Genomic DNA, 27,644 nt, shown 5'->3' with positions numbered 1-27,644 from the left:
TTCTTATACTAAACTAAGAAAATGGCTTACCGGTTCCCATAGGGAAAATGACAGCTTCCAGCATTACCAAGTCTTGTTAGAAATGTGTCATACCTCAAGCAGCAAAAGTCTGCCCACTGTTTCCCCCAACTGAAGTTAATTCATCTCAACAGTCCTGTGTGGAAACAGCCATCGATTTTAGTAACGGTTGCTAAAATCATTTTCCTCTTACAAACAGAAATCTTCATCTCTTTTCTGTTTCAGAGTAAATAGTACATACCAGCACTATTTTAAAATAACAAACTCTTGATTGAAGAATAAAAACTACATTTAAACGCCAAAAAACTCTTAACCATCTCCGTGGAGATGTTGCCTGTGCAACGGCAAAGAGAATGACTGGGGTAGGCGGAGCCTAGGAGGGATCATGTGACCAGCTTTGCTGGGCTCTTTGCCATTTCCTGTTGGGGAAGAGAATATCCCACAAGTAAGGATGACGCCGTGGACCGGACACACCTATGTTGGAGAAATAAAAAGTTCCAATTTTAATGGTCAATTCTAAAAAGTATAACAGGATTCAAATAGAAAGGTCTGACATGTTTCGGCCAATGGCCTTAATCTTAGACAGTGATTCTATGTGGAAAACCGCCAACATTTAAAAGCAGTACTTGAACCCTATTGGTTATTTAGGAAAAGGTAATCAATCAGAAACAGTTGTGATTACACAATTGATGCAGAGGATACAAATAGAAACAAAAAATTAAATAAGTTAGTAAATTCATCTTAGGTACAATATAACAAATTTCTAACATATAAACATTGTGAATTAAATTAATCAGAAAATCTGTTTGCACAATACTCTATACTTTTAGTACACAGTTGTTATTGAAATATATAACTTCATAAATGAAAGAGAAACCAAATTTGGTTAATTGCAAACAGCAGGATATACATAAAGAAAGAATATTAAATTTATATATATATATATATATATATATATATATATATATATATATATATATATATATATATATATATGTATTGGAGGTAATAATTGTAACCAGTTACCAAAACAACAATAGTGGAAAAAAGGGGGGGGGGGGAGGGGAGACTATGCAATGAAATATATATACGCATAGTTCAGAAAAAATATATATATTTTGGCCATATATATATGCATGTATGTACAAAAGTGTGCTATGTAATAAGAGAGCGTGGTCTCAAGCAATGGAGTACTATAACGCTCCTGCGCACAGGTACACAAATGCATATAGTGACCCATTGATATGCCCTAATTTTAGCTATTATTAGTAAGTAATATATATATATATGTATAGGAAGACCTAAGTATAAATGAATTACTAAATTACAATTTATAATTTATAATTTATAAATTTGTTGATTTATTGAGATGGCGAGAGTGTTGGAAAAAAGGGGGAGGGGGGAAAATACATAAAGATTATTCCCAAAAATTTATAACATCATGAACAGAGTTATACCCCATTGGAATACGTGTTTCCAATGTAAAGATCCAAAAAGCTTCTTGTTTCAACAGAGCTTTATTGATATCACCACCTCTAGGGGCTACTTTGACTTGCTCAATGACTTTCCATTTGAAAGTAGTGTTACTACTGTTATGCCTTTGAATAAAGTGTTTAGCCATGTCTGAGCATGGATCTGACCGTTTTATATCTGACAAGTGTTGCCTAATGCGTTCCCTGACCTCTCTTGTGGTACAACCCACATATTGTTTATTTGTGCATGTGCACCAAATCAGGTATACTACATTTTTGGATCTGCAATTTACACATCCATTAACTTTGTATGTTTTATTGGTGACAGCAGATGAAAAATCATTTCCCTTATGTATAAAGCTGCATGGACTGCAAGCACTATACCCACATTTATACATCCCCTTGGAATTTAACCAGGAGTTGGAACTGGATGGTTTAGTGGGCAATACACTTGGCGCAATCTGATTACCTATAGTCACACCTCTCCTATAGGAGAATTTGCACCCTTTTTCTAAAGTTGTTGTTAAGCCTTCGTCTGCTTGAAGCATAGGCATGTGTCTACGTATGATTTTGCAGATCTCTTTGTAGTGGGAGGAGTACTGTGTGACAAATGTCACTTGATCAACCGACTCCTTTCTTGTTTTTGATTTATCTTTAAGCAAAATGCTTCTGTCTATAGAGTCAACCTCTAATCTTGCCTTATTGACGGTTGTCTTGCTGTAACCTCTTTGCGAGAGTCTTTTAGTAAGATCTTTACTCTGAGTGGCATAATCCGATTTCTCTGAACAGTTTCGTTTGACTCTGATAAATTGTCCTTTGGCAATTGCATAAGGAACTTTGGGTGGGTGGTTGCTCTTACCATGCAAGAGTATGTTACCAGATATTGGTTTTCTATATATCTGTGATTTGACTTTATTCGTGTTAGGAGCGATGCTGAGTTCAACATCTAGAAAATTGATTTTCATTTGATTAGTTTCAAAAGTGAATTGTAGATCCCAATCATTACCATTTAGGAATTCAACAAAATTCTCAACAGTGGTGGTGCTGCCCTTCCAAACCAGAAGTAGATCATCAATATAGCGATGATAACTCTTGATGCAATGAGTGTATGGGTTAGCATCTCCATAAATCATATGGAGCTCAAACCATCCCATTACCAGGTTGGCGTATGAGGGCTTTTGTTTTTGCTTCTGTTTTTTCTTTTGAATGCATTTAGTACAGTAACCCTCTATTGTGATCATATATTACAATAGTACCTTACAATAGTACCTTTCTATGACTGAGACATTTATCCATATTCATATATACGTTTAATATGCTATATAATATGCTACACTTATGAAGGATTTATTCATTTACTAACTTACTTCTTGCATATAAACCTATTTCAATGATGCTTTTTTCAGACCCTTGAGTTTAGGTAACAATATCGTGAGCATCTAATATTAGGCGCTGTTGAACCTTATGTATTATATATTTTTCATTTAACAATATATTTACCCAGTTAGTTCTAATCAAGGTATATTGTTCATTTATGTTATTCTCAGTTTAACCTCCCTACCATTTATGTACAGGTCTAATATTTAACATATAATGCTGTGTCTCATTTTTTCATAGTATTAAGACCACTCCTCTATCAAGTAATGGTCTAGCCTGCCTTTGCTCTTTTTGTTGATCGTGGAAGATTTACCTAGATTAATCTCTTAAAAAAGGGATAAGGTATTTGTTTGTTTAGTTCCATCTATACTTGCATACTTGAGTATGCAGATATAAATACATTCCTGTATAGATTGTTACAAGTGTTGCTATATCTGGTTTAAGAATTCTCTGTACATTTTGTATATCAATACTTTACATCTTTTAAGGTCACTGGGTTTATGTCTATTTACATAGATTGTTTATAACCTTAGTATTGACACTCATTACACTACTCTTTGAATAGAGTTCCCTTTTGCTCCCCCCCTTTTTTAGGGAATAATTATTGCTTACTTATAATGGATGCTGATAATATGCAACAGGCAGGACAGCAATTCTATTCAATGACAACCATAGCAGACTTAGATCAGCTAGAACAAGACTTTGAAAACATCTTTAATGAAACTTTTAGTACTAATACACTCAGTGATAATTTTCAAACAATGGAGAATCTGATGAAAAAGGAACTGAGACTTAAATGGGATAAATGGACCCTAGACAGATATATAAGATTACAGATGGTACCTAGAGGCTTACGCATAAAAAAGTTCCCAACTTTTTCATCAGATGATCCTGAGCTTATTAAAAGATGGAATGATTCTTTGTCTGACTGCTCTTTTAAACTAATGACTCTGATTATAGAGTACAAAGATACACAACTAAGAGCAGTGAGGGAACAAATTATAATCTTACAAAGTGAGCTAGACCTTAACACACTTGAGAAAAACTATAAGGAACTAGATAACATCCTTACTAACAGCATAGCACAACTTAAAAAAGACTTAATCGAATCCAAGCATGAAAAATTATTGCGAGATCAGTCTGACTACAGCCAAAATAGAGTACATATCTGGCAAAGACAACATAGAAATAGATCTAGGGATCGCAGACGCAGATGGAAAAAGAATAAAACTACAACAAACACAGATACTTGGAGTGAGACAGGTACTGACACCGATGAGGCAAATAACTCTGATCAATGCACTCAAGAAAATGAAACATCCACAATACACAATAAATCAATTTTGAAAAATTCTAAAGATAATACCATTAAATCAGTATCTTTCAATGCGAAAAGTAATGAACAAACTATACCATCAGCGAACAAATATCGAGTTGCCCTAGAAAATAGTAATACACAAGTAGACCAGAGTGAAACTATTTTGCTAGACCAGTTTTTTCAGGTACCCCCAAAGATCCCCAAAAATCGAGGGAGAGGGGCCCATCAAAGAGGGAGTCAAAATGTGAGACAACAAGACCGATACCCCTTAAGGAGAGGGAGAGGTCAAAACAAATACCATCTACAATAGATGGAATGTCAGCCCTCCCGGATATACAATACAGTGACAGTACTATTGATACTATTGATGCCAACCATGATCACAACGTGATCAACCTTACTGATTATCAGTTAAGTAGCATTCAGCTCAAAGTCCTAAGTTATGGACTGGGGTTTGTACCCTCTAAGAGATTTAATCTTTTTCCGACCCTTGTTGACATCAATAGGTTCATAAGGTCACTAACTCTGAAAAAACATTATCGTTTGACAAATGAACAAACCAATGACAATGTAAGTGAAGTCTCTACAAGTATCTCTCAAATTTACAAAGACCACACTGTGTCTAATTCAATGCATTTAGATTTCTCTGAAATTAGAGACATTGAAACTTTGGTTTCACTTAATGAACATAGTCTTTCTCCAGAGACCAAGATACAGAAAACACAAAATGCACATATTGGCTTTAAGCCAACATCGACATTTTACCCCTTACAATCGAGAGGTGATATCCTGGTTTCTTTTCAAAAGAGAGTCGAAAATGACCTTATTGAATTATCTAAAAAACCCTATACAGGGAAACACAATTTGACAAAATCTGAGAAATTAGCATTGTCTTCACTAAAATCTAACCCTGACCTTGTAATAAAAAATGCTGACAAGGGTGGAAGTGTGGTGGTTTGGGACATTAAGTCCTATAAGGGTGAGATTATGAGACAAATTACTAATCCAAATGACTATCGTGTTTTACCATGTAATCCGGTGCAGAGTTTCAAGAAAGAATTAATATCTCTTCTTGATGATGGCCTCGAGAATGGCCATATTGATGTAAAAACTTTTGAGTTTCTTGTAGTGGATAACCCAGTTACCCCTATCATACATGTGCTGCCCAAAGTCCATAAAAGTATCATCAACGTCAAAGGTAGACCTATAGTGTCAGGCATAGGCTCACTTTGTGAGCCTCTGTCTGAATGGCTAGATAGCATTTTACAGCCCATAGTCTTTTCCTTATCTAGTTTCCTTAAAGACACTAAGCATGTGCTTCAGATTTTTGATGATTTCACATGGGAAGACAATTACACCTGGCTTACCATTGACGTTGTAGCACTCTACTCGTCCATCCCACACACCATGGGCAAGTTAGCTATAAAATTCTTCCTTGAACGAAGGTCTAACTACACTGAGGAATTTATAGCATTCATTTTAGAAATTCTGCAATATCTTTTGACTCACAATTATTTCAAATTTGAAGATTTGTATTATTTACAGTTAAAAGGTACTGCGATGGGGGCGAAATTTGCGCCCTCATACGCCAACCTGGTAATGGGATGGTTTGAGCTCCATATGATTTATGGAGATGCTAACCCATACACTCATTGCATCAAGAGTTATCATCGCTATATTGATGATCTACTTCTGGTTTGGAAGGGCAGCACCACCACTGTTGAGAATTTTGTTGAATTCCTAAATGGTAATGATTGGGATCTACAATTCACTTTTGAAACTAATCAAATGAAAATCAATTTTCTAGATGTTGAACTCAGCATCGCTCCTAACACGAATAAAGTCAAATCACAGATATATAGAAAACCAATATCTGGTAACACACTCTTGCATGGTAAGAGCAACCACCCACCCAAAGTTCCTTATGCAATTGCCAAAGGACAATTTATCAGAGTCAAACGAAACTGTTCAGAGAAATCAGATTATGCCACTCAAAGTAAAGATCTTACTAAAAGACTCTCGCAAAGAGGTTACAGCAAGACAACCGTCAATAAGGCAAGATTAGAGGTTGACTCTATAGACAGAAGCATTTTGCTTAAAGATAAATCAAAAACAAGAAAGGAGTCGGTTGATCAAGTGACGTTTGTCACACAGTACTCCTCGGACTACAAAGAGATCTGCAAAATCATACGTAGACACATGCCTATGCTTCAAGCAGACGAAGGCTTAACAACAACTTTAGAAAAAGGGTGCAAATTCTCCTATAGGAGAGGTGTGACTATAGGTAATCAGATTGCGCCAAGTGTATTGCCCACTAAACCATCCAGTTCCAACTCCTGGTTAAATTCCAAGGGGATGTATAAATGTGGGTATAGTGCTTGCATTCCATGCAGCTTTATACACAAGGGAAATTATTTTTCATCTGCTGTCACCAATAAAACATACAAAGTTAATGGATGTGTAAATTGCAGATCCAAAAATGTAGTATACCTGATTTGGTGCACATGCACAAATAAACAATATGTGGGTTGTACCACAAGAGAGGTCAGGGAACGCATTAGGCAACACTTGTCAGATATAAAACGGTCAGATCCATGCTCAGACATGGCTAAACACTTTATTCAAAGGCATAACAGTAGTAACACTACTTTCAAATGGAAAGTCATTGAGCAAGTCAAAGTAGCCCCTAGAGGTGGTGATATCAATAAAACAGAATTTATGTTTACCTGATAAATTACTTTCTCCAACGGTGTGTCCGGTCCACGGCGTCATCCTTACTTGTGGGATATTCTCTTCCCCAACAGGAAATGGCAAAGAGCCCAGCAAAGCTGGTCACATGATCCCTCCTAGGCTCCGCCTACCCCAGTCATTCGACCGACGTTAAGGAGGAATATTTGCATAGGAGAAACCATATGTTACCGTGGTGACTGTAGTTAAAGAAAATAAATTATCAGACCTGATTAAAAAAACCAGGGCGGGCCGTGGACCGGACACACCGTTGGAGAAAGTAATTTATCAGGTAAACATAAATTCTGTTTTCTCCAACATAGGTGTGTCCGGTCCACGGCGTCATCCTTACTTGTGGGAACCAATACCAAAGCTTTAGGACACGGATGAAGGGAGGGAGCAAATCAGGTCACCTAAATGGAAGGCACCACGGCTTGCAAAACCTTTCTCCCAAAAATAGCCTCAGAAGAAGCAAAAGTATCAAATTTGTAAAATTTAGAAAAAGTGTGCAGTGAAGACCAAGTCGCTGCCTTACATATCTGATCAACAGAAGCCTCGTTCTTGAAGGCCCATGTGGAAGCCACAGCCCTAGTGGAGTGAGCTGTGATTCTTTCAGGAGGCTGCCGTCCGGCAGTCTCATAAGCCAATCGGATAATGCTTTTAATCCAGAAGGAGAGAGAGGTAGAAGTTGCTTTTTGACCTCTCCGTTTACCAGAATAAACAACAAAACAAAGACAAAGTTTGTCTGAAATCCTTAGTAGCTGCTAAGTAAAATTTGAGAGCACGAACTACATCCAAGTTGTGCAACAAACGTTCCTTCTTTGAAACTGGATTAGGACACAAAGAAGGCACAACTATCTCCTGGTTAATGTTTTTGTTAGAAACAACTTTTGGAAGAAAACCAGGTTTAGTACGCAAAACCACCTTATCTGCATGGAACACCAGATAAGGAGAAGAACACTGCAGAGCAGATAATTCTGAAACTCTTCTAGCAGAAGAAATTGCAACCAAAAACAAAACTTTCCAAGATAATAACTTAATATCAACGGAATGTAAGGGTTCAAACGGAACCCCCTGAAGAACTGAAAGAACTAGGTTGAGACTCCAAGGAGGAGTCAAAATTTTGTAAACAGGCTTGATTCTAACCAGAGCCTGAACAAAGGCTAGAACATCTGGCACAGCTGCCAGCTTTTTGTGAAGTAACACAGACAAGGCAGAAATCTGTCCCATCAAGGAACTTGCAGATAATCCTTTTTCCAATCCTTCTCGAAGGAAGGATAGACTCTTAGGAATCTTAACCTTGTCCCAAGGGAATCCTGCAGATTCACACCAACAGATATACCAAATTATGTGGTAATTTTTCTGGTTACAGGCTTTCAGGCCTGAACAAGAGTATTAATAACAGAATCTGAGAACCCTCGCTTTGATAAGATCAAGCGTTCAATCTCCAAGCAGTCAGCTGGAGTGGGTCGAACGGACCTAGAACAAGAAGGTCTCTCAAAGGTAGCTTCCATGGTGGAGCCGATGACATATTCACCAGATCTGCATACCAAGTCCTGCGTGGCCACGCAGGAGCTATCAAAATCACCGACGCCCTCTCCTGATTGATCCTGGCTACCAGCCTGGGGATGAGAGGAAACGGCGGGAACACATAAGCTAGTTTGAAGGTCCAAGGTGCTACTAGTGCATCCACTAGAGCCGCCTTGGGATCCCTGGATCTGTACCCGTAGTAAGGAACTCTGAAGTTCTGACGAGAGGCCATCAGATCCATGTCTGGAATGCCCCACGGTTGAGTGACTTGGGCAAAGATTTCCGGATGGAGTTCCCACTCCCCCGGATGCAATGTCTGACGACTCAGAAAATCTGCTTCCCAATTTTCCACTCCTGGGATGTGGATAGCAGACAGGTGGCAGGAGTGAGACTCCGCCCATAGAATGATTTTGGTCACTTCTTCCATCGCTAGGGAACTCCTTGTTCCCCCCTGATGGTTGATGTATGAACTTGGCCCTCGCTAGCTGAGGCCAAGCTTTGAGAGCATTGAATATCGCTCTCAGTTCCAGAATATTTATCGGTAGAAGAGATTCTACCCGAGACCAAAGACCCTGAGCTTTCAGGGATCCCCAGACCGCGCCCCAGCCCATCAGACTGGCGTCGGTCGTGACAATGACCCACTCTGGTCTGCGGAAGGTCATCCCTTGTGACAGGTTGTCCAGGGACAGCCACCAACGGAATGAGTCTCTGGTTCTCTGATTTGCTTGTATCTTCGGAGACAAGTCTGAATAGTCCCCATTCCACTGACTGAGCATGAACAGTTGTAATGGTCTTAGATGAATGCGCACAAAAGGAACTATGTCCATTGCCGCTACCATCAAACCTATCACTTCCATGCACTGCGCTATGGAAGGAAGAGGAACGGAATGAAGTATCCGACAAGAGTCTAGAAGTTTTGTTTTTCTGGCTTCTGTCAGAAAAATCCTCATTTCTAAGGAGTCTATTATAGTTCCCAAGAAGGGAACCCTCGTTGACGGAGATAGAGAACTCTTTTCCACGTTCACTTTCCATCCGTGAGATCTGAGAAAGGCCAGGACAATGTCCGTGTGAGCCTTTACTTGAGGAAGGGACGACGCTCGAATCAGAATGTCGTCCAAGTAAGGTACTACAGCAATGCCCCTTGGTCTTAGCACCGCCAGAAGGGACCCTAGTACCTATGAGAAAATCCTAGGAGCAGTGGCTAATCCGAAAGAAAATGCCACGAACTGGAAATGCTTGTCCAGGAATGCAAACCTTAGGAACCGATGATGTTCCTTGTGGATAGGAATATGTAGATACGCATCCTTGAAATCCACCTTGGTCATGAATTGACCTTCCTGGATGGAAGGAAGAAGTGTTCGAATGGTTTCCATCTTGAACGATGGAACCTTGAGAAACTTGTTCAAGATCTTGAGATCTAAGATTGGTCTGAACGTTCCCTCTTTTTTGGGAACTATGAACAGATTGGAGTAGAACCCCATCCCTTGTTCTCCTAATGGAACAGGATGAATCACTCCCATTTTTAGCAGGTCTTCTACCCAATGTAAGAATGCCTGTCTTCTTATGTGGTCTGAAGACAACTGAGACCTGTGGAACCTCCCCCTTGGAGGAAGCCCCTTGAACTCCAGAGAATAACCTTGGGAGACTATTTCTAGCGCCCAAGGATCCAGAACATCTCTTTCCCAAGCCTGAGCGAAGAGAGAGAGTCTGCCCCCCACCAGATCCGGTCCCGGATCGGGGGCCCGCATTTCATGCTGTCTTGGTAGCAGTGGCAGGTTTCCTGGCCTGCTTTCCTTTGCTCCAGCCTTGCATAGGTCTCCAGGCTGGATTGGCTTGAGAAGTATTACCTTCCTGCTTAGAGGACGTAGCCCTTGGGGCTGATCCGTTTCTGCGAAAGGGACGAAACTTAGGTTTATTTTTGGTCTTGAAAAGACCTATCCTGAGGAGGGGCGTGGCCCTTGCCCCCAGTGATATCAGAGATAATCTCTTTCAAGTCAGGGCCAAAGAGTGTTTTCCCCTTGAAAGGAATGTCAAGCAATTTGTTCTTGGAAGACGCATCCGCTGCCCAAGATTTTAACCAAAGCGCTCTGCGCCACAATAGCAAACCCAGAATTTTTTCGCCGCTAACCTAGCCAATTGCAAGGTGGCGTCTAGGGTGAAAGAATTAGCCAATTTAAGAGCACGAATTCTGTCCATAATCTCCTCATAAGAAGAAGAATTACTAATAATCGCCTTTCCTAGCTCATCAAACTAGAAACACGCGGCTGCAGTGACAGGGACAATGCATGCAATTGGTTGTAGAAGGGAACCTTGCTGAACAAACATCTTTAGCAGACCTTCTAATTTTTTATCCATAGGATCTTGGAAAGCACAACTATCTTCTATGGGTATAGTGGCGCGCTTGTGTAGAGTAGAAACCGCCCCCTCGACCTTGGGGACTGTCTGCCATCAGTCCTTTCTGGGGTCGACTATAGGAAAACAATTTTATAAATATGGGGGGAGGTACTAAAGGTATACCGGGCCTGTCCCATTCTTTACTAACAATGTACGCCACCCGCTTGGATATAGGAAAAGCTTCGGGGGGCCCCGGGGCCTCTAAGAACTTTTCCATTTTACATAGTGGTTCTGGAATGACCAGATAATCACAATCATCCAAATTGGATAACACCTCCTTAAGCAGAGCGCGGAGATGTTCCAACTTAAATTTAAAAGTAATCACATCAGGTTCAGCTTGTTGAGAAATGTTTCCTGAATCTGAAATTTCTCCCTCAGACAAAACCTCCCTGGCCCCCTCAGACTGGTGTAGGGGCCCTTCAGAAACCATATCATCAGCGTTCTCATGCTCTACAGAATTTTCTAAAACAGAGCAGTCGCGCTTTCGCTGATAAGTGGGCATATTGGCTAAAATGTTTTTGATAGAATTATCCATTACAGCCGTTAAATGTTGCATAGTAAGGAGTATTGGCACACTAGATGTACTAGGGGCCTCCTGTATGGGCAAGACTGGTGTAGACGAAGGAGGGGATGATGCAGTACCATGCTTACTCCCCTCACTTGAGGAATCATCTTGGGCATCATTTTTACTAAATTTTTTTATGACATAAAATACATATAGTTAAATGAGAAGGAACCTTGGTTTCCCCACAGTCAGAACACAATCTATCTGGTAGTTCAGACATGTTAAACAGGCATAAACTTGATAACAAAGCACAAAAAACGTTTTAAAATAAAACCGTTACTGTCACTTTAAATTTTAAACTAAACACACTTTATTATTGCAATTGCGAAAAAGTATGAAGGAATTGTTCAAAATTCACCAAAATTTCACCACAGTGTCTTAAAGCCTTAAAAGTATTGCACACCAAATTTGGAAGCTTTAACCCTTAAAATAACGGAACCGGAGCCGTTTTTATATTTAACCCCTTTACAGTCCCTGGAATCTGCTTTGCTGAGACCCAACCAAGCCCAAAGGGGAATACGATACCAAATGATGCCTTCAGAAAGACTTTTCTATGTATCAGAGCTCCACACACATGCAGCTGCATGCCATGCTGTCCTCAAAAACAAGTGCGCCATACCGGCGCGAAAATGAGGCTCTGACTATGATTAGGGAAAGCCCCTAAAGAATAAAGTGTCTAAAACAGTGCCTGCCGATATAATCATATCAAAATACCCAGAATAAATGATTCCTCAAGGCTAAATATGTGTTAATAATGAATCGATTTAGCCCAGAAAAAGTCTACAGTCTTAATAAGCCCTTGTGAAGCCCTTATTTACTATCTTAATAAACATGGCTTACCGGATCCCATAGGGAAAATGACAGCTTCCAGCATTACATCGTCTTGTTAGAATGTGTCATACCTCAAGCAGTAAGAGACTGCACACTGTTCCCCCAACTGAAGTTAATTGCTCTCAACAGTCCTGTGTGGAACAGCCATGGATTTTAGTTACGGTGCTAAAATCATTTTCCTCATACAAACAGAAATCTTCATCTCTTTTCTGTTTCTGAGTAAATAGTACATACCAGCACTATTTTAAAATAACAAACTCTTGATTGAATAATAAAAACTACAGTTAAACACTAAAAAACTCTAAGCCATCTCCGTGGAGATGTTGCCTGTACAACGGCAAAGAGAATGACTGGGGTAGGCGGAGCCTAGGAGGGATCATGTGACCAGCTTTGCTGGGCTCTTTGCCATTTCCTGTTGGGGAAGAGAATATCCCACAAGTAAGGATGACGCCGTGGACCGGACACACCTATGTTGGAGAAAGCTCTGTTGAAACAAGAAGCTTTTTGGATCTTTACATTGGAAACACGTATTCCAATGGGGTATAACTCTGTTCATGATGTTATAAATTTTTGGGAATAATCTTTATGTATTTTCCCCCCTCCCCCTTTTTTCCAACACTCTCGCCATCTCAATAAATCAACAAATTTATAAATTATAAATTATAAATTGTAATTTAGTAATTCATTTATACTTAGGTCTTCCTATACATATAAATATATAACTTACTAATAATAGCTAAAATTAGGGCATATCAATGGGTCACTATATGCATTTGTGTACCTGTGCGCAGGAGCGTTGTAGTACTCCATTGCTTGAGACCACGCTCTCTTATTACATAGCACACTTTTGTACATACATGCATATATATATGGCCAAAATATATATATATTTTTTCTGAACTATGCGTATATATATTTCATTGCATAGTCTCCCCTTCCCCCCCCCCCCTTTTTTCCCACTATTGTTGTTTTGGTAACTGGTTACAATTATTACCTCCAATACATATATATATATATAAATGTAATATTCTTTCTTTATGTATATCCTGCTGTTTGCAATTAACCAAATTTGGTTTCTCTTTCTTTCATTTATGAAGTTATATATTTCAATAACAACTGTGTACTAAAAGTATAGAGTATTGTGCAAACAGATTTTCTGATTAATTTAATTCACAATGTTTATATGTTAGAAATTTGTTATATTGTACCTAAGATGAATTTACTAACTTATTTAATTTTTTGTTTCTATTTGTATCCTCTGCATCAATTGTGTAATCACAACTGTTTCTGATTGATTACCTTTTCCTAAATAACCAATAGGGTTCAAGTACTGCTTTTAAATGTTGGCGGTTTTCCACATAGAATCACTGTCTAAGATTAAGGCCATTGGCCGAAACATGTCAGACCTTTCTATTTGAATCCTGTTATACTTTTTAGAATTGACCATTAAAATTGGATATATATATATATATATATATATATATATATATATATATATATATATATATATATATATATATATATATATATATAAAAGACAAGAGCACGTTATAAGAGATGAAGTAGCGCTGGTTGTAAAGAAACAGAATTTATGCTTACCTGATAAATTACTTTCTCCAACGGTGTGTCCGGTCCACGGCGTCATCCTTACTTGTGGGATATTCTCTTCCCCAACAGGAAATGGCCATATAGTCCCTCCTAGGCTCCGCCCACCCCAGTCATTCGACCGACGGACAGGAGGAAATATATATAGGAGAAACCATATGGTACCGTGGTGACTGTAGTTAGAGAAAATAATTCATCAGACCTGATTAAAAAACCAGGGCGGGCCGTGGACCGGACACACCGTTGGAGAAAGTAATTTATCAGGTAAGCATAAATTCTGTTTTCTCCAACATTGGTGTGTCCGGTCCACGGCGTCATCCTTACTTGTGGGAACCAATACCAAAGCTTTAGGACACGGATGAAGGGAGGGAGCAAATCAGGTTACCTAAACGGAAGGCACCACAGCTTGCAAAACCTTTCTCCCAAAAATAGCCTCCGAAGAAGCAAAAGTATCAAATTTGTAAAATTTGGCAAAAGTGTGCAGTGAAGACCAAGTCGCTGCCTTACATATCTGGTCAACAGAAGCCTCGTTCTTGAAGGCCCATGTGGAAGCCACAGCCCTAGTGGAGTGAGCTGTGATTCTTTCAGGAGGCTGCTGTCCGGCAGTCTCATAAGCCAATCGGATAATGCTTTTAAGCCAAAAGGAAAGAGAGGTAGCAGTCGCTTTTTGACCTCTCCTTTTACCAGAATAAACAACAAACAAGGAAGATGTTTGTCTGAAATCTTTAGTAGCCTCTAAATAGAACTTTAGAGCACGGACAACGTCCAAATTGTGTAACAAACGTTCCTTCTTTGAAACTGGATTCGGACACAAAGAAGGTACAACTATCTCCTGGTTAATATTTTTGTTAGAAACAACTTTCGGAAGAAAACCAGGCTTAGTACGCAAAAACCACCTTATCTACATGGAACACCAGGGCGGAGAACACTGCAGAGCAGATAACTCTGAAACTCTTCTAGCAGAAGAAATAGCAACCAAAAACAAAACTTTCCAAGATAGTAACTTAATATCTATGGAATGTAAAGGTTCAAACGGAACCCCTTGAAGAACTGAAAGAACTAGATTTAGACTCCAGGGAGGAGTCAAAGGTCTGTAAACAGGCTTGATCCTAACCAGAGCCTGAACAAATGCTTGAACATCTGGCACAGCTGCCAGTCTTTTGTGAAGTAAAACAGATAAAGCAGAGATCTGTCCCTTTAGAGAACTTGCAGATAATCCTTTCTCCAAACCTTCTTGTAGAAAGGATAGAATCTTAGGAATTTTTATCTTGTTCCATGGGAATCCTTTGGATTCACACCAACAGATATATTTTTTCCATATTTTATGGTAAATTTTTCTAGTTACAGGCTTTCTAGCCTGAATCAGAGTATCTATTACAGAATCTGAAAACCCACGCTTTGATAAAATCAAGCGTTCAATCTCCAAGCCGTCAGTTGGAGGGAAATCAGATTCGGATGTTGGAATGGACCCTGAACAAGAAGGTCCTGTCTCAAAGGTAGCTTCCATGGTGGAGCCGATGACATATTCACCAGGTGGCCACGCAGGAGCTATCAAGATCACAGAGGCCCTCTCCTGATTGATCCTGGCTACCAGCCTGGGAATGAGAGGAAACGGTGGGAATACATAAGCTAGGTTGAAGGTCCAAGGTGCTACTAGTGCATCTACTAGGGTCGCCTTGGGATCCCTGGATCTGGACCCGTAGCAAGGAACCTTGAAGTTCTGACGAGACGCCATCAGATCCATGTCTGGAATGCCCCACAATTGAGTTATTTGGGCAAAAATTTCCGGATGGAGTTCCCACTCCCCCGGATGGAATGTCTGACGACTCAGAAAATCCGCTTCCCAATTTTCCACTCCTGGGATGTGGATCGCAGACAAGTGGCAGGAGTGATCCTCCGCCCATTGAATTATTTTGGTCACTTCTTTCATCGCCAGGGAACTCCTTGTTCCCCCCTGATGATTGATATATGCAACGGTCGTCATGTTGTCTGATTGAAACCTTATGAATTTGGCCTTTGCTAGTTGAGGCCAAGCTCTGAGAGCATTGAATATCGCTCTCAGTTCCAGAATGTTTATCGGGAGAAGAGACTCTTCCCGAGACCATAGACCCTGAGCTTTCAGGGATTCCCAGACCGCGCCCCAGCCCACTAGACTGGCGTCGGTCGTGACAATGACCCACTCTGGTCTGCGGAAGCTCATTCCCTGGGACAGATTGTCCAGGGTCAGCCACCAACGGAGTGAATCTCTGGTCTTTTGATCTACTTGAATCATCGGAGACAAGTCTGTATAATCCCCATTCCACTGTTTGAGCATGCACAGTTGTAATGGTCTTAGATGAATTCGTGCAAAAGGAACTATGTCCATTGTTGCAACCATCAATCCTATTACTTCCATGCACTGCGCTATGGAAGGACGAGGAACAGAATGAAGTACTTGACAAGAGCTTAGAAGTTTTGATTTTCTGACCTCTGTCAGAAAAATCCTCATTTCTAAGGAATCTATTATTGTTCCCAAGAAGGGAACTCTTGTTGACGGGGACAGAGAACTTTTTTCTTTGTTCACCTTCCATCCGTGAGATCTGAGAAAGGCTAGGACGATGTCCGTATGAGCCTTTGCTTTTGACAGGGACGACGCTTGTATTAGGATGTCGTCCAAGTAAGGTACTACTGCAATGCCCCTTGGTCTTAGAACCGCTAGAAGGGACCCTAGTACCTTTGTGAAAATCCTTGGAGCAGTGGCTAATCCGAATGGAAGTGCCACAAACTGGTAATGCTTGTCCAGAAAAGCGAACCTTAGGAACTGATGATGTTCCTTGTGGATAGGAATATGTAGGTACGCATCCTTTAAATCCACGGTAGTCATAAATTGACTTTCCTGGATGGTGGGTAGGATCGTTCGAATAGTTTCCATTTTGAACGATGGTACCCTGTGAAATTTGTTTAGGATCTTCAAATCCAAAATTGGTCTGAATGTTCCCTCTTTTTTGGGAACTACGAACAGATTGGAATAAAATCCCATTCCTTGTTCTCTTATTGGAACTGGATGTATCACTCCCATCTTTAACAGGTCTTCTACACAATGTAAGAATGCCTGTCTCTTTACTTGGTTTGAGGATAAGTGAGACCTGTGGAACCTTCCCCTTGGGGGTAGTTCCTTGAATTCCAGGAGATAACCTTGAGAAACTATTTCTAGCGCCCAAGGATCCTGAACATCTCTTGCCCAAGCCTGAGCTTAGAGAGAGAGTCTGCCCCCCACTAGATCCGGTCCCGGATCGGGGGCTATCCCTTCATGCTGTTTTGGTAGCAGTGGTAGGCTTCTTGGCCTGCTTACCCTTGTTCCAGCCTTGCATTGGTTTCCAGGCTGGTTTGGGCTGTGAGGCATTACCCTCTTGCTTAGAGGATGCAGAATTAGAGGCTGGTCCGTTTCTGCGAAAGGGACGAAAATTAGGCTTATTTTTAGCCTTAAAAGACCTATCCTGTGGGAGGGCGTGGCCCTTTCCCCCAGTGATGTCTGAAATAATCTCTTTCAATTCTGGTCCAAATAATGTTTTATCTTTGAAAGGGATGTTAAGCAATTTTGTCTTGGAAGACACATCCGCTGACCAAGACTTTAGCCAAAGCGCTCTGCGCGCCACGATAGCAAACCCTGAATTTTTCGCCGCTAATCTAGCTAATTGCAAAGCGGCATCTAAAACAAAAGAGTTAGGCAATTTAAGTGCGTGAACTCTGTCCATAACCTCCTCATATGGAGTTTCTCTACTGAGCGACTGTTCTAGTTCCTCGAACCAGAAACACGCTGCCGTAGTGACAGGAACAATGCATGAAATTGGTTGTAGAAGGTAACCTTGCTGTACAAAAATCTTTTTAAGCAAACCCTCTAATTTCTTATCCATAGGATCTTTAAAAGCACAACTATCTTCGATAGGAATAGTAGTGCGTTTGTTTAGAGTAGAAACCGCCCCCTCGACCTTGGGGACTGTCTGCCATAAGTCCTTTCTGGGGTCGACTATAGGAAATAATTTCTTAAATATAGGGGGGGGAACAAAAGGTATGCCGGGCTTTTCCCACTCTTTATTTACTATGTCCGCCACCCGCTTGGGTATAGGAAAAGCGTTGGGGGGCACCGGAACCTCTAGGAACTTGTCCATCTTACATAATTTCTCTGGAATGACCAAATTGTCACAATCATCCAGAGTAGATAACACCTCCTTAAGCAGCACGCGGAGATGTTCTAATTTAAATTTAAATGTCACAACATCAGGTTCAGCTTGATGAGAAATTTTTCCTGAATCTGAGATTTCTCCATCAGACAAAACCTCCCTCATGGCCCCTTGAGATTGGTGTGAGGGTATGTCAGAACAATTATCATCAGCGCCCTCTTGCTCTTCAGTGTTTAAAACAGAGCAATCGCGCTTTCTCTGATAAGTAGGCATTTTGGATAAAAGATTTGCTATGGAGTTATCCATTACAGCCGTTAATTGTTGCATGGTAATAAGTATTGGCGCACTAGATGTACTAGGGGCCTCCTGTATAGGCAAAACTGGTGTAGACACAGTAGGGGATGATGTAGTATCATGTTTACTCCCCTCATTTGAGGAATCATCTTGGGCAATATCATTATCTGTGGCATTACTGTCCTTACTTTGTTTGGACTATATGGCACAATTATCACATAAATTTAAATGGGGAGACACATTGGCTTTCATACATATAGAACATAGCTTATCTGAAGGTACAGACATGTTAAACAGGCTTAAACTTGTCAACAAAGCACAAAAAACGTTTTAAAATAAAACCGTTACTGTCTCTTTAAATTTCAAACTGAAAACACTTTATTACTGAATATGTGAAAAAGTATGAAGGAATTGTTCAAAAATTACCAAAATTTCACCACAGTGTCTTAAAGCCTTAAAAGTATTGCACACCAAATTTGAAAGCTTTAACTCTTAACTCTTTTTACTTTTAACCCCTATACAGTCCCAGCTATAGTCTTTGCTGAGACCCAACCAAGCCCAGAGGGGAATACGATACCAAATGACGCCTTCTAGAAGCTTTTTTAGTGATTCTTAGATCCTCACACATGCATCTGCATGCCCTGCTCTCCAAAAACCAATGCGGCAACAGATAGCCACAAACAAATGTAGCCAGTGGATAAATAAAAAAGTCTTGTCAATCATATATAGAACACCAGAGTTTCTGGTTTGTAAGATCAGTCCGTTCTTGTTTGGTGAAGTCTAACACGTTTCAAAGGTTATATCAATAACTCCTTCTTCTTCAGTCTACATTTGTTTGTGGCTATCTGTTGCCGCATTGGTTTGTGGCCACCTGTGACTATTCAACTACCTGTGGCTATTCAACCACACCAAATACCATACAGTGCAGTAATTGGATTGCACTTGTTGTGTATCGCTGTATAAATACCTCATACTTGTGAGGATTTTTGATGTAAGCAGGAATTTTTAGGAGTGAATGTATGTGAATAAAGTGTATGATTTTTAAACGATATCACACTATTTTGGCCTTTCTTTCTTTCACATATATTGCCGATACTTCTACACCATCCTGAGAGGATTCATACTGAAAGAGGCCGAGGGAAAAGGTGCATTTACCTCCTGAAGTTTCACCCATACCCGGGAAAGCAGAAGGGAAAAAGGCAAGCTTGCTGTTTGAAGTTTCTCCTACATCCTAAGGGGCCAAGCCTAATCCACCGAGAAGGATTCCCTGATGTGCTGATTCCTTACCTCATACGATTGAGGTTTTTTCTTGTAAGTTGGCATTCCACACATACCCCAAGTCTGGAATTTTCTTACTTTCCATATATATTATATAAGTGGTCAAGCATCTGGGACATTTAGGAATTAACATTCCTCTCATTCTATGGTGTTTTATTTGCTGTGTAATCAATTTTTTTTTTTATTTTTTTTTCCTTGTTATTTCCTCACACTTAGTGATCGTGTAAACTATATTTCTTTACAACCAGCGCTACTTCATCTCTTATAACGTGCTCTTGTCTTTTCCATATTATTATTTTGGAGGGGGGGGGGGGGGGGGAAGTACTGGGCCAGCTGGGGAATTCTTTTCCTCATCTGGTACTGTTTTCCCTCTCCTCCCTAAGGGATAGCTGCTATATGGTTGGTTTTTTGCTCCAAGGGGATCACCATCTTCTAGTCTGATATAGGTACACACCTCTGTGCCCTCATATCTCTTTTTACCCCCTCAGTCTAGCGCCTTCGACTTTTTCGCTTTTTGTCTCATATATATATATATATATATATATTTGAATAACTATTAAAATACATATAACATATACTGCTGTGTGCAGAACATTGGAATTGGAAATATTTACAGTAAATATACAGTATAACACTATTAAAAATGAATATTGCATAAATATGCTTTAACACGTTTTTATGTGTATTATATGTCTATACATAAATACACATATAAAGACATATGTACACACACACACACACATATATATATATATATATATATATATATACACATACACACACACACATACATAACTACATGTACATATTAGACATGTGTATGCATGTATGTATATCTATGTTAAAGCCTTTTGCAGTCCTAACACCTGATACCTCAGATCTTTGAGCCCTTATAACTTCTTTGTGCAATTTTTTTAAATATTTATTTTATCACATAATGTTATTTTGAGTGTAACTGTACTTTTAAATGTATTTTTATGTGTTTTGTGACACATTTTCTCTCGTGTAACAATTAACCAGAGATCTGAGGTCACGGTAATCATTCTAGAACAAACTGATTGCGCTAACACGTTCACATTTACTTTCAACTTGTAATATGAGTGCTCCTTCTGATACATGCAAACAGCCGCGAAACTTGTAATCTGGCCTTTAAATGTTTATAGTTCCCCACACAGACACTTGAAACTTTGCTTCTCAGCGTAACTGCGGAAGTGATGGCTGCTCACGTTACCCAAGTTCAGTATACACCACCTAGCTGCACAGTACCTGCAGACTACCAAGCATGGGAGATGGAAGCTAAGAGCTACAATGAAATTGAACTGGTGCCCTTTTGTTCCAGCGTTCAAGCTGTTGACAGTGGTGCCTTCCTCACGGACATCCCTGCCGAACCAGAGGAGTAATCTTTGCTGGGAGGGAGTGGCCAAGATTTGGGGCGTCCTTGTTGGCTCCCGATCCTCCTGCTCAAGATTCCCTACCTGTAGAGCCTCAGGAGTAGCCCACAGTGTTCAAGAAGGCTACAGTCAACTCGTTCGTAAAACCGTGGATGAGTAAGGGGCAATGCAGTATAAATTTTGGCTCTGTTCAGTTGAGGGGCACAAATATCGCCGGTGGTCAAAGCCTTTTCAATGTATTTTTTTGATGGTCTACAACTACAGGAGGCTTATATCTGATACCTTTTGTAGAATTACTACATGACCTGAGAACACCCTGTGCTATATCTTTACAGGACACGAGAATTGGTATTTGTTCGTAAAATGGAACTTGCCTTCATGCTGCTCTATAGTTATCTAAAATGACACAGTATACTTGTTCTAAGTTATTTACTAAGTAGCATGATACATTACATCCTAGTATGCCGCTGGATACTATTACTATTGTTAGCGTTAGATTTCTTAGTAGAATGAATACTTCTCTTGTAGAGTTTTGATACAATTACTTTCCTATTAGAGATAGGTCACTCTTGGACCACAATAATATCCTGTTATAAAATCTTATTAGTATTTGGAGTTAACGCTGTGCTTGGAGGTCCAAAAGTGACCTCTTCTTATATTAAGAGGTAGAAAATAGAGGCAGCATCTGTCTATTCATTCTAGAGTATTATTTAGACATATTACAAATATTGCTTATTTCAATAATATTAACATTTGTTAATGTACAAGCCAGTATTTACTATATGTATATGCAACTGTACAAGCTTGTATTTTCTAGGCTTAACATGTTTTTTATACATTTTGTCAAAGGCTTATTCAGATATGAATAAAAAGAGAGAAGCGCTCAACCTGGGAATGAACAATAGCATAATAGCTTGTTCTATGGCTAGTTACCACCCAAGAAGCAGCCTCTTTTTGCTCAACATGTGCCTTTCACAGAGAAGAATTTTCCTGAAGCATATCAGTCTGATCTTGACTTCACAGTAAAGTCCAGCCCTGAAATACCAGGCAATCCCTCTCTGAACAAGAGAAACAGCAAAACCCCAGACCCCCAAAACCCCACGTTTCGGCCAAGTGTGGGCCTCGTCAGTGAGGTGCAGTCATATCCCTCTAGGCACACTGAGCAACAGGTCCACGTCTGGATTCCCTAAGTGTCATAATTTGCATAAATAAAAAGAGAGAAGCGCTATTGTTCGTTTCCAGGTTGAGCGCTTCTCTCTTTTTATTTATGCCATTACACCATTACAGCCATTAACTATTACATTAGCTTATACTAGATCGGTGAAGTAATCATACGAATCCATATAATGTTTGCATATGGCTGTAATTATAGACAAGATCAGTTTCTTTTATAATTACCAGGATTCTTTATATGTCACCAAAATACAGTAGATTGTAATCTACCAACTCCACTGACCTAACATATCTGAATATTGTTTTTGCATGGACTCAGCAGGAGTCAACTTGAATAGTTCTCCTAAGTAACACTATAATATCACTCATAGACAAATGCAATATACCACGCTATTCTGGTGAAATTTTCCCAGAGCTCTTTATAGAAGCCAGCCTTTATTACATGTTGATTTTAAAGCACCCATTTTTATAACATAACTAATAAAGTTTATTTTTTTAATAAAGTATGATGTAAATTTTCCACAAGCAGTAATATATCCTGGGAACAGAGTGCTATTTGTGTATTTTTCTTTACAACAATCTCTGGTTGTAATTAATTAAATAGGCTGAATTGTATGTCTGGGGTTTTGCCGTTTCTCAAGTTCACAGAGGGATTGCCTGGTATTTCGGTGCTGGACTGTACTGTTAAGTCAGGATCAGACTGATATGCTACAGGAAAGTTCTTCTCTGTGAAAGGCACATTTTGAGCAAAAAGAGGCTGCTTCTAGGGTGGTAACTAGCCATAGAACAAGCTATTATGCTATTGTTCATTCCCAGGTTGAGCGCTTCTCTCTTTTTATTCATATCTGAATAAGCCTTTGACAAAATGTATAAAAAACATGTTGAGCGCTTCTCTCTTTTTATTTATTCAGATACGAGACTAAGCTTTGATATTATTGTATGCATCTGTCATTATACAATCTTGTACATTACAAACAGAACAAAATAGATTTAAGTAGTAGTATAAAATTCAAAGTACTGAGAAAATTTGATTGTCATGACTTGTAGTGGATACACAAGAAGCAATTTACCTGGAGAAGTTTAAATCTGGGTATGAAGCTGCATCTATTTACTGTTATGTACTCTGAAAATACACGTTTTGCCTTTGATTCTAGCTTGCACGGATATGGATACAATCCAGACACAATGTGAAATTAAAGACAGATGTTGAGGTGCAACATAAATATGGTGCTGACAGAGTAAATTATCCGTCCCTCCAAAGAAGCGTGATTGAACAGCTGCCATGGCTCAAGTCCATCTCCTGCTTTTATGAGGAAGCTTATGATTGAGGTGAAGTTGGTTGGGGTAGCTTTATGACTTACAACAAATTAAATGAAGACATTCCTGAGGGATCATTTTTATCCAGATTTCTTTAACACTTTGGAGGAAGCCTGGATTACCTTCCAACAGGCTGGGCAATAATGTTCTACTTGCACGTGAACTGCTCTTTCAACTTAAAGATTATAAACACAGAATGTGAAGGCAGATACAAAACAGCTGACAGTTTGGTAGCAGTTTATGCTATGATTACAGATGGTTCATCTATGCTCAACATATAATTTCAGTCCATAACTGTTTTACAGTTAGCTAAAAACATCCACTCCAATAAAGATGGGGTGTTCTGCAAGCTACTGTACTGTTCCAGACTGTGGCACTACAGGCCTCATAATTATTTTGCTGATTTTATATACTGTAGGTATCTTGCAATTAGGGGCAGTTTTATTTTCCAAATAGCGTCAGAACCTTGTTTATACAAAGGTCTGTTTAACTGGCAGATGCAATAGTAGGAAATAAACAAGATCCAACTTATGTAATCAATACAACACTAAATCCACTTGCAAAAGCATACTCTATATTTATTTGTATGGAGATTCTAGTTTGTTAAAATAGTTCCTTCATTAGAGTGATTCACCTGACACTGAGAAGATGCAAAAACATCATACAATGTTTCTGTGTGGGCTATTATATCATAAATCATTAATTCTTCTCCAACTCTTGCAGTGGCATAGTAATCAGGTAATTTGCGGGGTCAGTGCCAAAGCAAACAATATTACAGATACAGTAGAAGGTAGCAAAAGGTCTAAGACCTTAAAAAGCTTGTAGAAAATCTAATGCTCTGAACTGACAGCTTTCTGTAAACGTGTGAATGAAAGACAAAGGGAATGCATTCAAAGTTCCTCATCTGAGGCTCCATGATAATTGATAACCTGCCAAGCAGGAACCGTAACTAGAGGAATGTACTTTCTCCTTAAAAGGAAACAGGATTTCTTCCTCAACTTAAATATCAAGGGGAACTTTCTGACTAAAACAGAGCAAACACAAGAATCTTTTTGAAATTGCTGGTAAGTTTCAGGTTTTACTTTAGAGCTTTAGCCATACTGAGTCTATGAAGACCCACTTTGTCACTTTGAGGATTAATACATTTTAGAATTAAAGGGATATGAAACCCAAACTATTGCTTTCATGATTCAGATAGAGCATGCAATTTTAAGCAACTTTCTAATTTACTCCTATTATCTATTTTCTTCATTCTCTTGGTATAATTTTTTGAAAAATCAGGAATGTAAGCTTAGGAGCCAGACAATTTACTGGTTCAGCACCTGGGTAGCGCTTGCTGATTGATGGCTACATTTAGCCACCAATCAGCAAGCGTTACCCGGGTGCTGAACAACAGGTCCCAGTCAGCTTGGGTGGAAGTCAGAAGGTTGTTGTATCCCTGCAGTATTGAGCATTGTGTTAGAGTCTACCTACTCCAAGTAGCTAAAACATAATACACCCAACTTTTACCTGAACACTATATCACTATGATCATATAAAAGAATGAACACACATATGTACTAATCATCCTTCAAAGAAAATAAAACCCTTTAACAAAGTATGTTTATTATGTTTCATATAAAACATTAATGCTTACTCTGTAGCCACTGTTGTCTTCTTAGCTTAGCCTTTTCCTTTTTTGGTACGAGAATCTTTACTTCTAGGAAAAAAAAATAAAAAAATAAGAACAAAACATATAAACTATAACTATGGATAAAATTAAGCAGACACTCATCTCATCATGTTACAGACAAGAAACCTATAAAAGTAGTTGGCTATTACCCAGTTAAAAGGTAATTTAGAAGATCTTAAATGAAGCCCACAAATTCATGATAAATTAAAGCAATTCATGTGAATCTACCTAATTTCTGGAATCGTAAGCTAAATTCCTGAAAACAGCTTCATAAACATTAAAAAAAATATTTAATGAGTTCTGCCTACAAGTCAGAGAAGATTATTAAATTCAATTAGTCTGCTCTGGCATACATTTCTTGTTTCTATGCTAAATCAGTTTACACACAATTTCAAATAAATTTCATAGTTATGATGACTATAATTTAAATGACAAATAATCAGCAACAGCCACCTAAGTAAGCAAGACTACAAATCCTATGTAATGGCAGACACCATTTATCCACAAAAAAAAAGTAAAAAAAAAAAACCCATACGTAAGGATATTTATGCATGTAACAAAATATTACATAAATACATGCTTTTCATAATTTTACAGCAGTTAGGCTACATATAAAATATTTGTGATGCAGGCTAAAAAATGTACTAAATATACATACAAACTATGAAAAATTCTTCAAAATCTCAGCCCCATGAACGGTGTGGGCGAGCATTTTGTGTGTGTCTTTGTATAAGGGCCAACAAATTAGCTGTGTCAGAGCAACTTGAAATCTGGACATGGTCTCTAAGTTTGTGAGCCCTGAATATGCCGCCATACTGCATTTTGTTTGCTGTCTAAACCCTGTGTGGCCATCCCCATCTTCTCTAGGCTTCGTCTGTGAGCTATAAGTCTCAGAATGCTGCAAAACAGGAGGAGAGTGTGCTGTTGCATGGAAAAGGAGGACGTAGGCGAAAAGGTGTCCGTTTGTATATCTGCCCTAGAACAGTTTTGTGACAGTGTGTCAGTGTTTGAGTGTTCAAGTTAAAGGGCTATTAAAATTAAAACTATACATTCACTTTGTGTTAGAGCATGTATTTATTTTATTATCGACCCTGCACATCTATGTATTTAACCCCTGCAAAGGTTTGATTGAGGAAATAGAGGCACTAATAACATGTCTCTTGAAGTATAATCAAGGGAATTGGCTGGGAGTTAAGATAGATCAGTGTAGTCAATGAGCTATTTAGAGTGGTGGAATACAAAGGTGCTGGCTTACTGGAAAGATAATGTTTTTTTATGACAGTAAGTCATAGTACCCATTGTCCTATGAAAACTGTCAACATACTGGTTCACAAGATTCTTGTTTAAAGGAGTATTATAGTGAAAAAACATAATTTATGTAAGAACTTACCTGATAAATTCATTTCTTTCATATTAGCAAGAGTCCATGAGCTAGTGACGTATGGGATATACATTCCTACCAGGAGGGGCAAAGTTTCCCAAACCTCAAAATGCCTATAAATACACCCCTCACCACACCCACAAATCAGTTTAACGCATAGCCAAGAAGTGGGGTGCTAAGACAAAAGTGCGAAAGCATAAAAAATAAGGAATTGGAATAATTGTGCTTTATACAAAAAAATCATAACCACCACAAAAAGGGTGGGCCTCATGGACTCTTGCTAATATGAAAGAAATGAATTTATCAGGTAAGTTCTTACATAAATTATGTTTTCTTTCATGTAATTAGCAAGAGTCCATGAGCTAGTGACGTATGGGATAATGACTACCCAAGATGTGGATCTTCCACGCAAGAGTCACTAGAGAGGGAGGGATAAAAATAAAGACAGCCAATTCCGCTGAAAATAATCCACACCCAAAATAAAGTTTAAATCTTATAATGAAAAAAAAAAACTGAAATTATAAGCAGAAAAATCAAACTGAAACAGCTGCCTGAAGTACTTTTCTACCAAAAACTGCTTCAGAAGAAGAAAACACATCAAAATGGTAGAATTTAGTAAAAGTATGCAAAGAAGACCAAGTTGCTGCTTTGCAAATCTGATCAACCGAAGCTTCATTCCTAAACGCCCAGGAAGTAGAAACTGACCTAGTAGAATGAGCTGTAATCCTTTGAGGCGGAGTTTTAACCGACTCGACATAAGCATGATGAATTAAAGATTTCAACCAAGATGCCAAAGAAATGGCAGAGGCCTTCTGACCTTTCCTATAACCGGAGAAGATAACAAATAGACTAGAAGTCTTTCGGGAATTCTTAGTAGCTTCAACATAATATTTCAAAGCTCTAACTACATCCAAAGAATGCAATGATCTCTCCTTAGAATTCTTAGGATTAGGACACAATGAAGGAACCACAATTTCTCTACTAATGTTGTTAGAATTCACAACCTTAGGTAAAAATTTAAAAGAAGTTCGCAACACCGCCTTATCCTGATGAAAAATCAGAAAAAGAGACTCACAAGAAAGAGCAGATAATTCAGAAACTCTTCTAGCAGAAGAGATGGCCAAAAGAAACAAAACTTTCC

General features: G+C 39.0%; 1 protein-coding gene across 2 annotated transcripts in view; it reads right to left on the bottom strand.

The window, feature by feature from the left end:
- SLX9 (SLX9 ribosome biogenesis factor) overlaps positions 1-27,644 on the bottom strand; it is a 449,304-nt gene that overhangs the window by 212,639 nt on the left and 209,021 nt on the right. Inside the window, exon 3 of one of the 2 annotated variants that reach the window (XM_053698771.1) lies at positions 25,087-25,146. In XM_053698771.1, the coding sequence (XP_053554746.1) occupies positions 25,087-25,146 (60 nt within the window). Of the gene's footprint in view, positions 1-25,086; positions 25,150-27,644 lie in introns of both variants that reach the window. The other variant, XM_053698770.1, reaches the window with a different exon arrangement.

Source organism: Bombina bombina, chromosome 1, assembly GCF_027579735.1.
Source record: "Bombina bombina isolate aBomBom1 chromosome 1, aBomBom1.pri, whole genome shotgun sequence".
NCBI lineage: Eukaryota > Metazoa > Chordata > Amphibia > Anura > Bombinatoridae > Bombina > Bombina bombina.
Note: the sequence above shows the minus strand (reverse complement) of the source record. Positions and strands in the feature narration are given on the sequence as shown.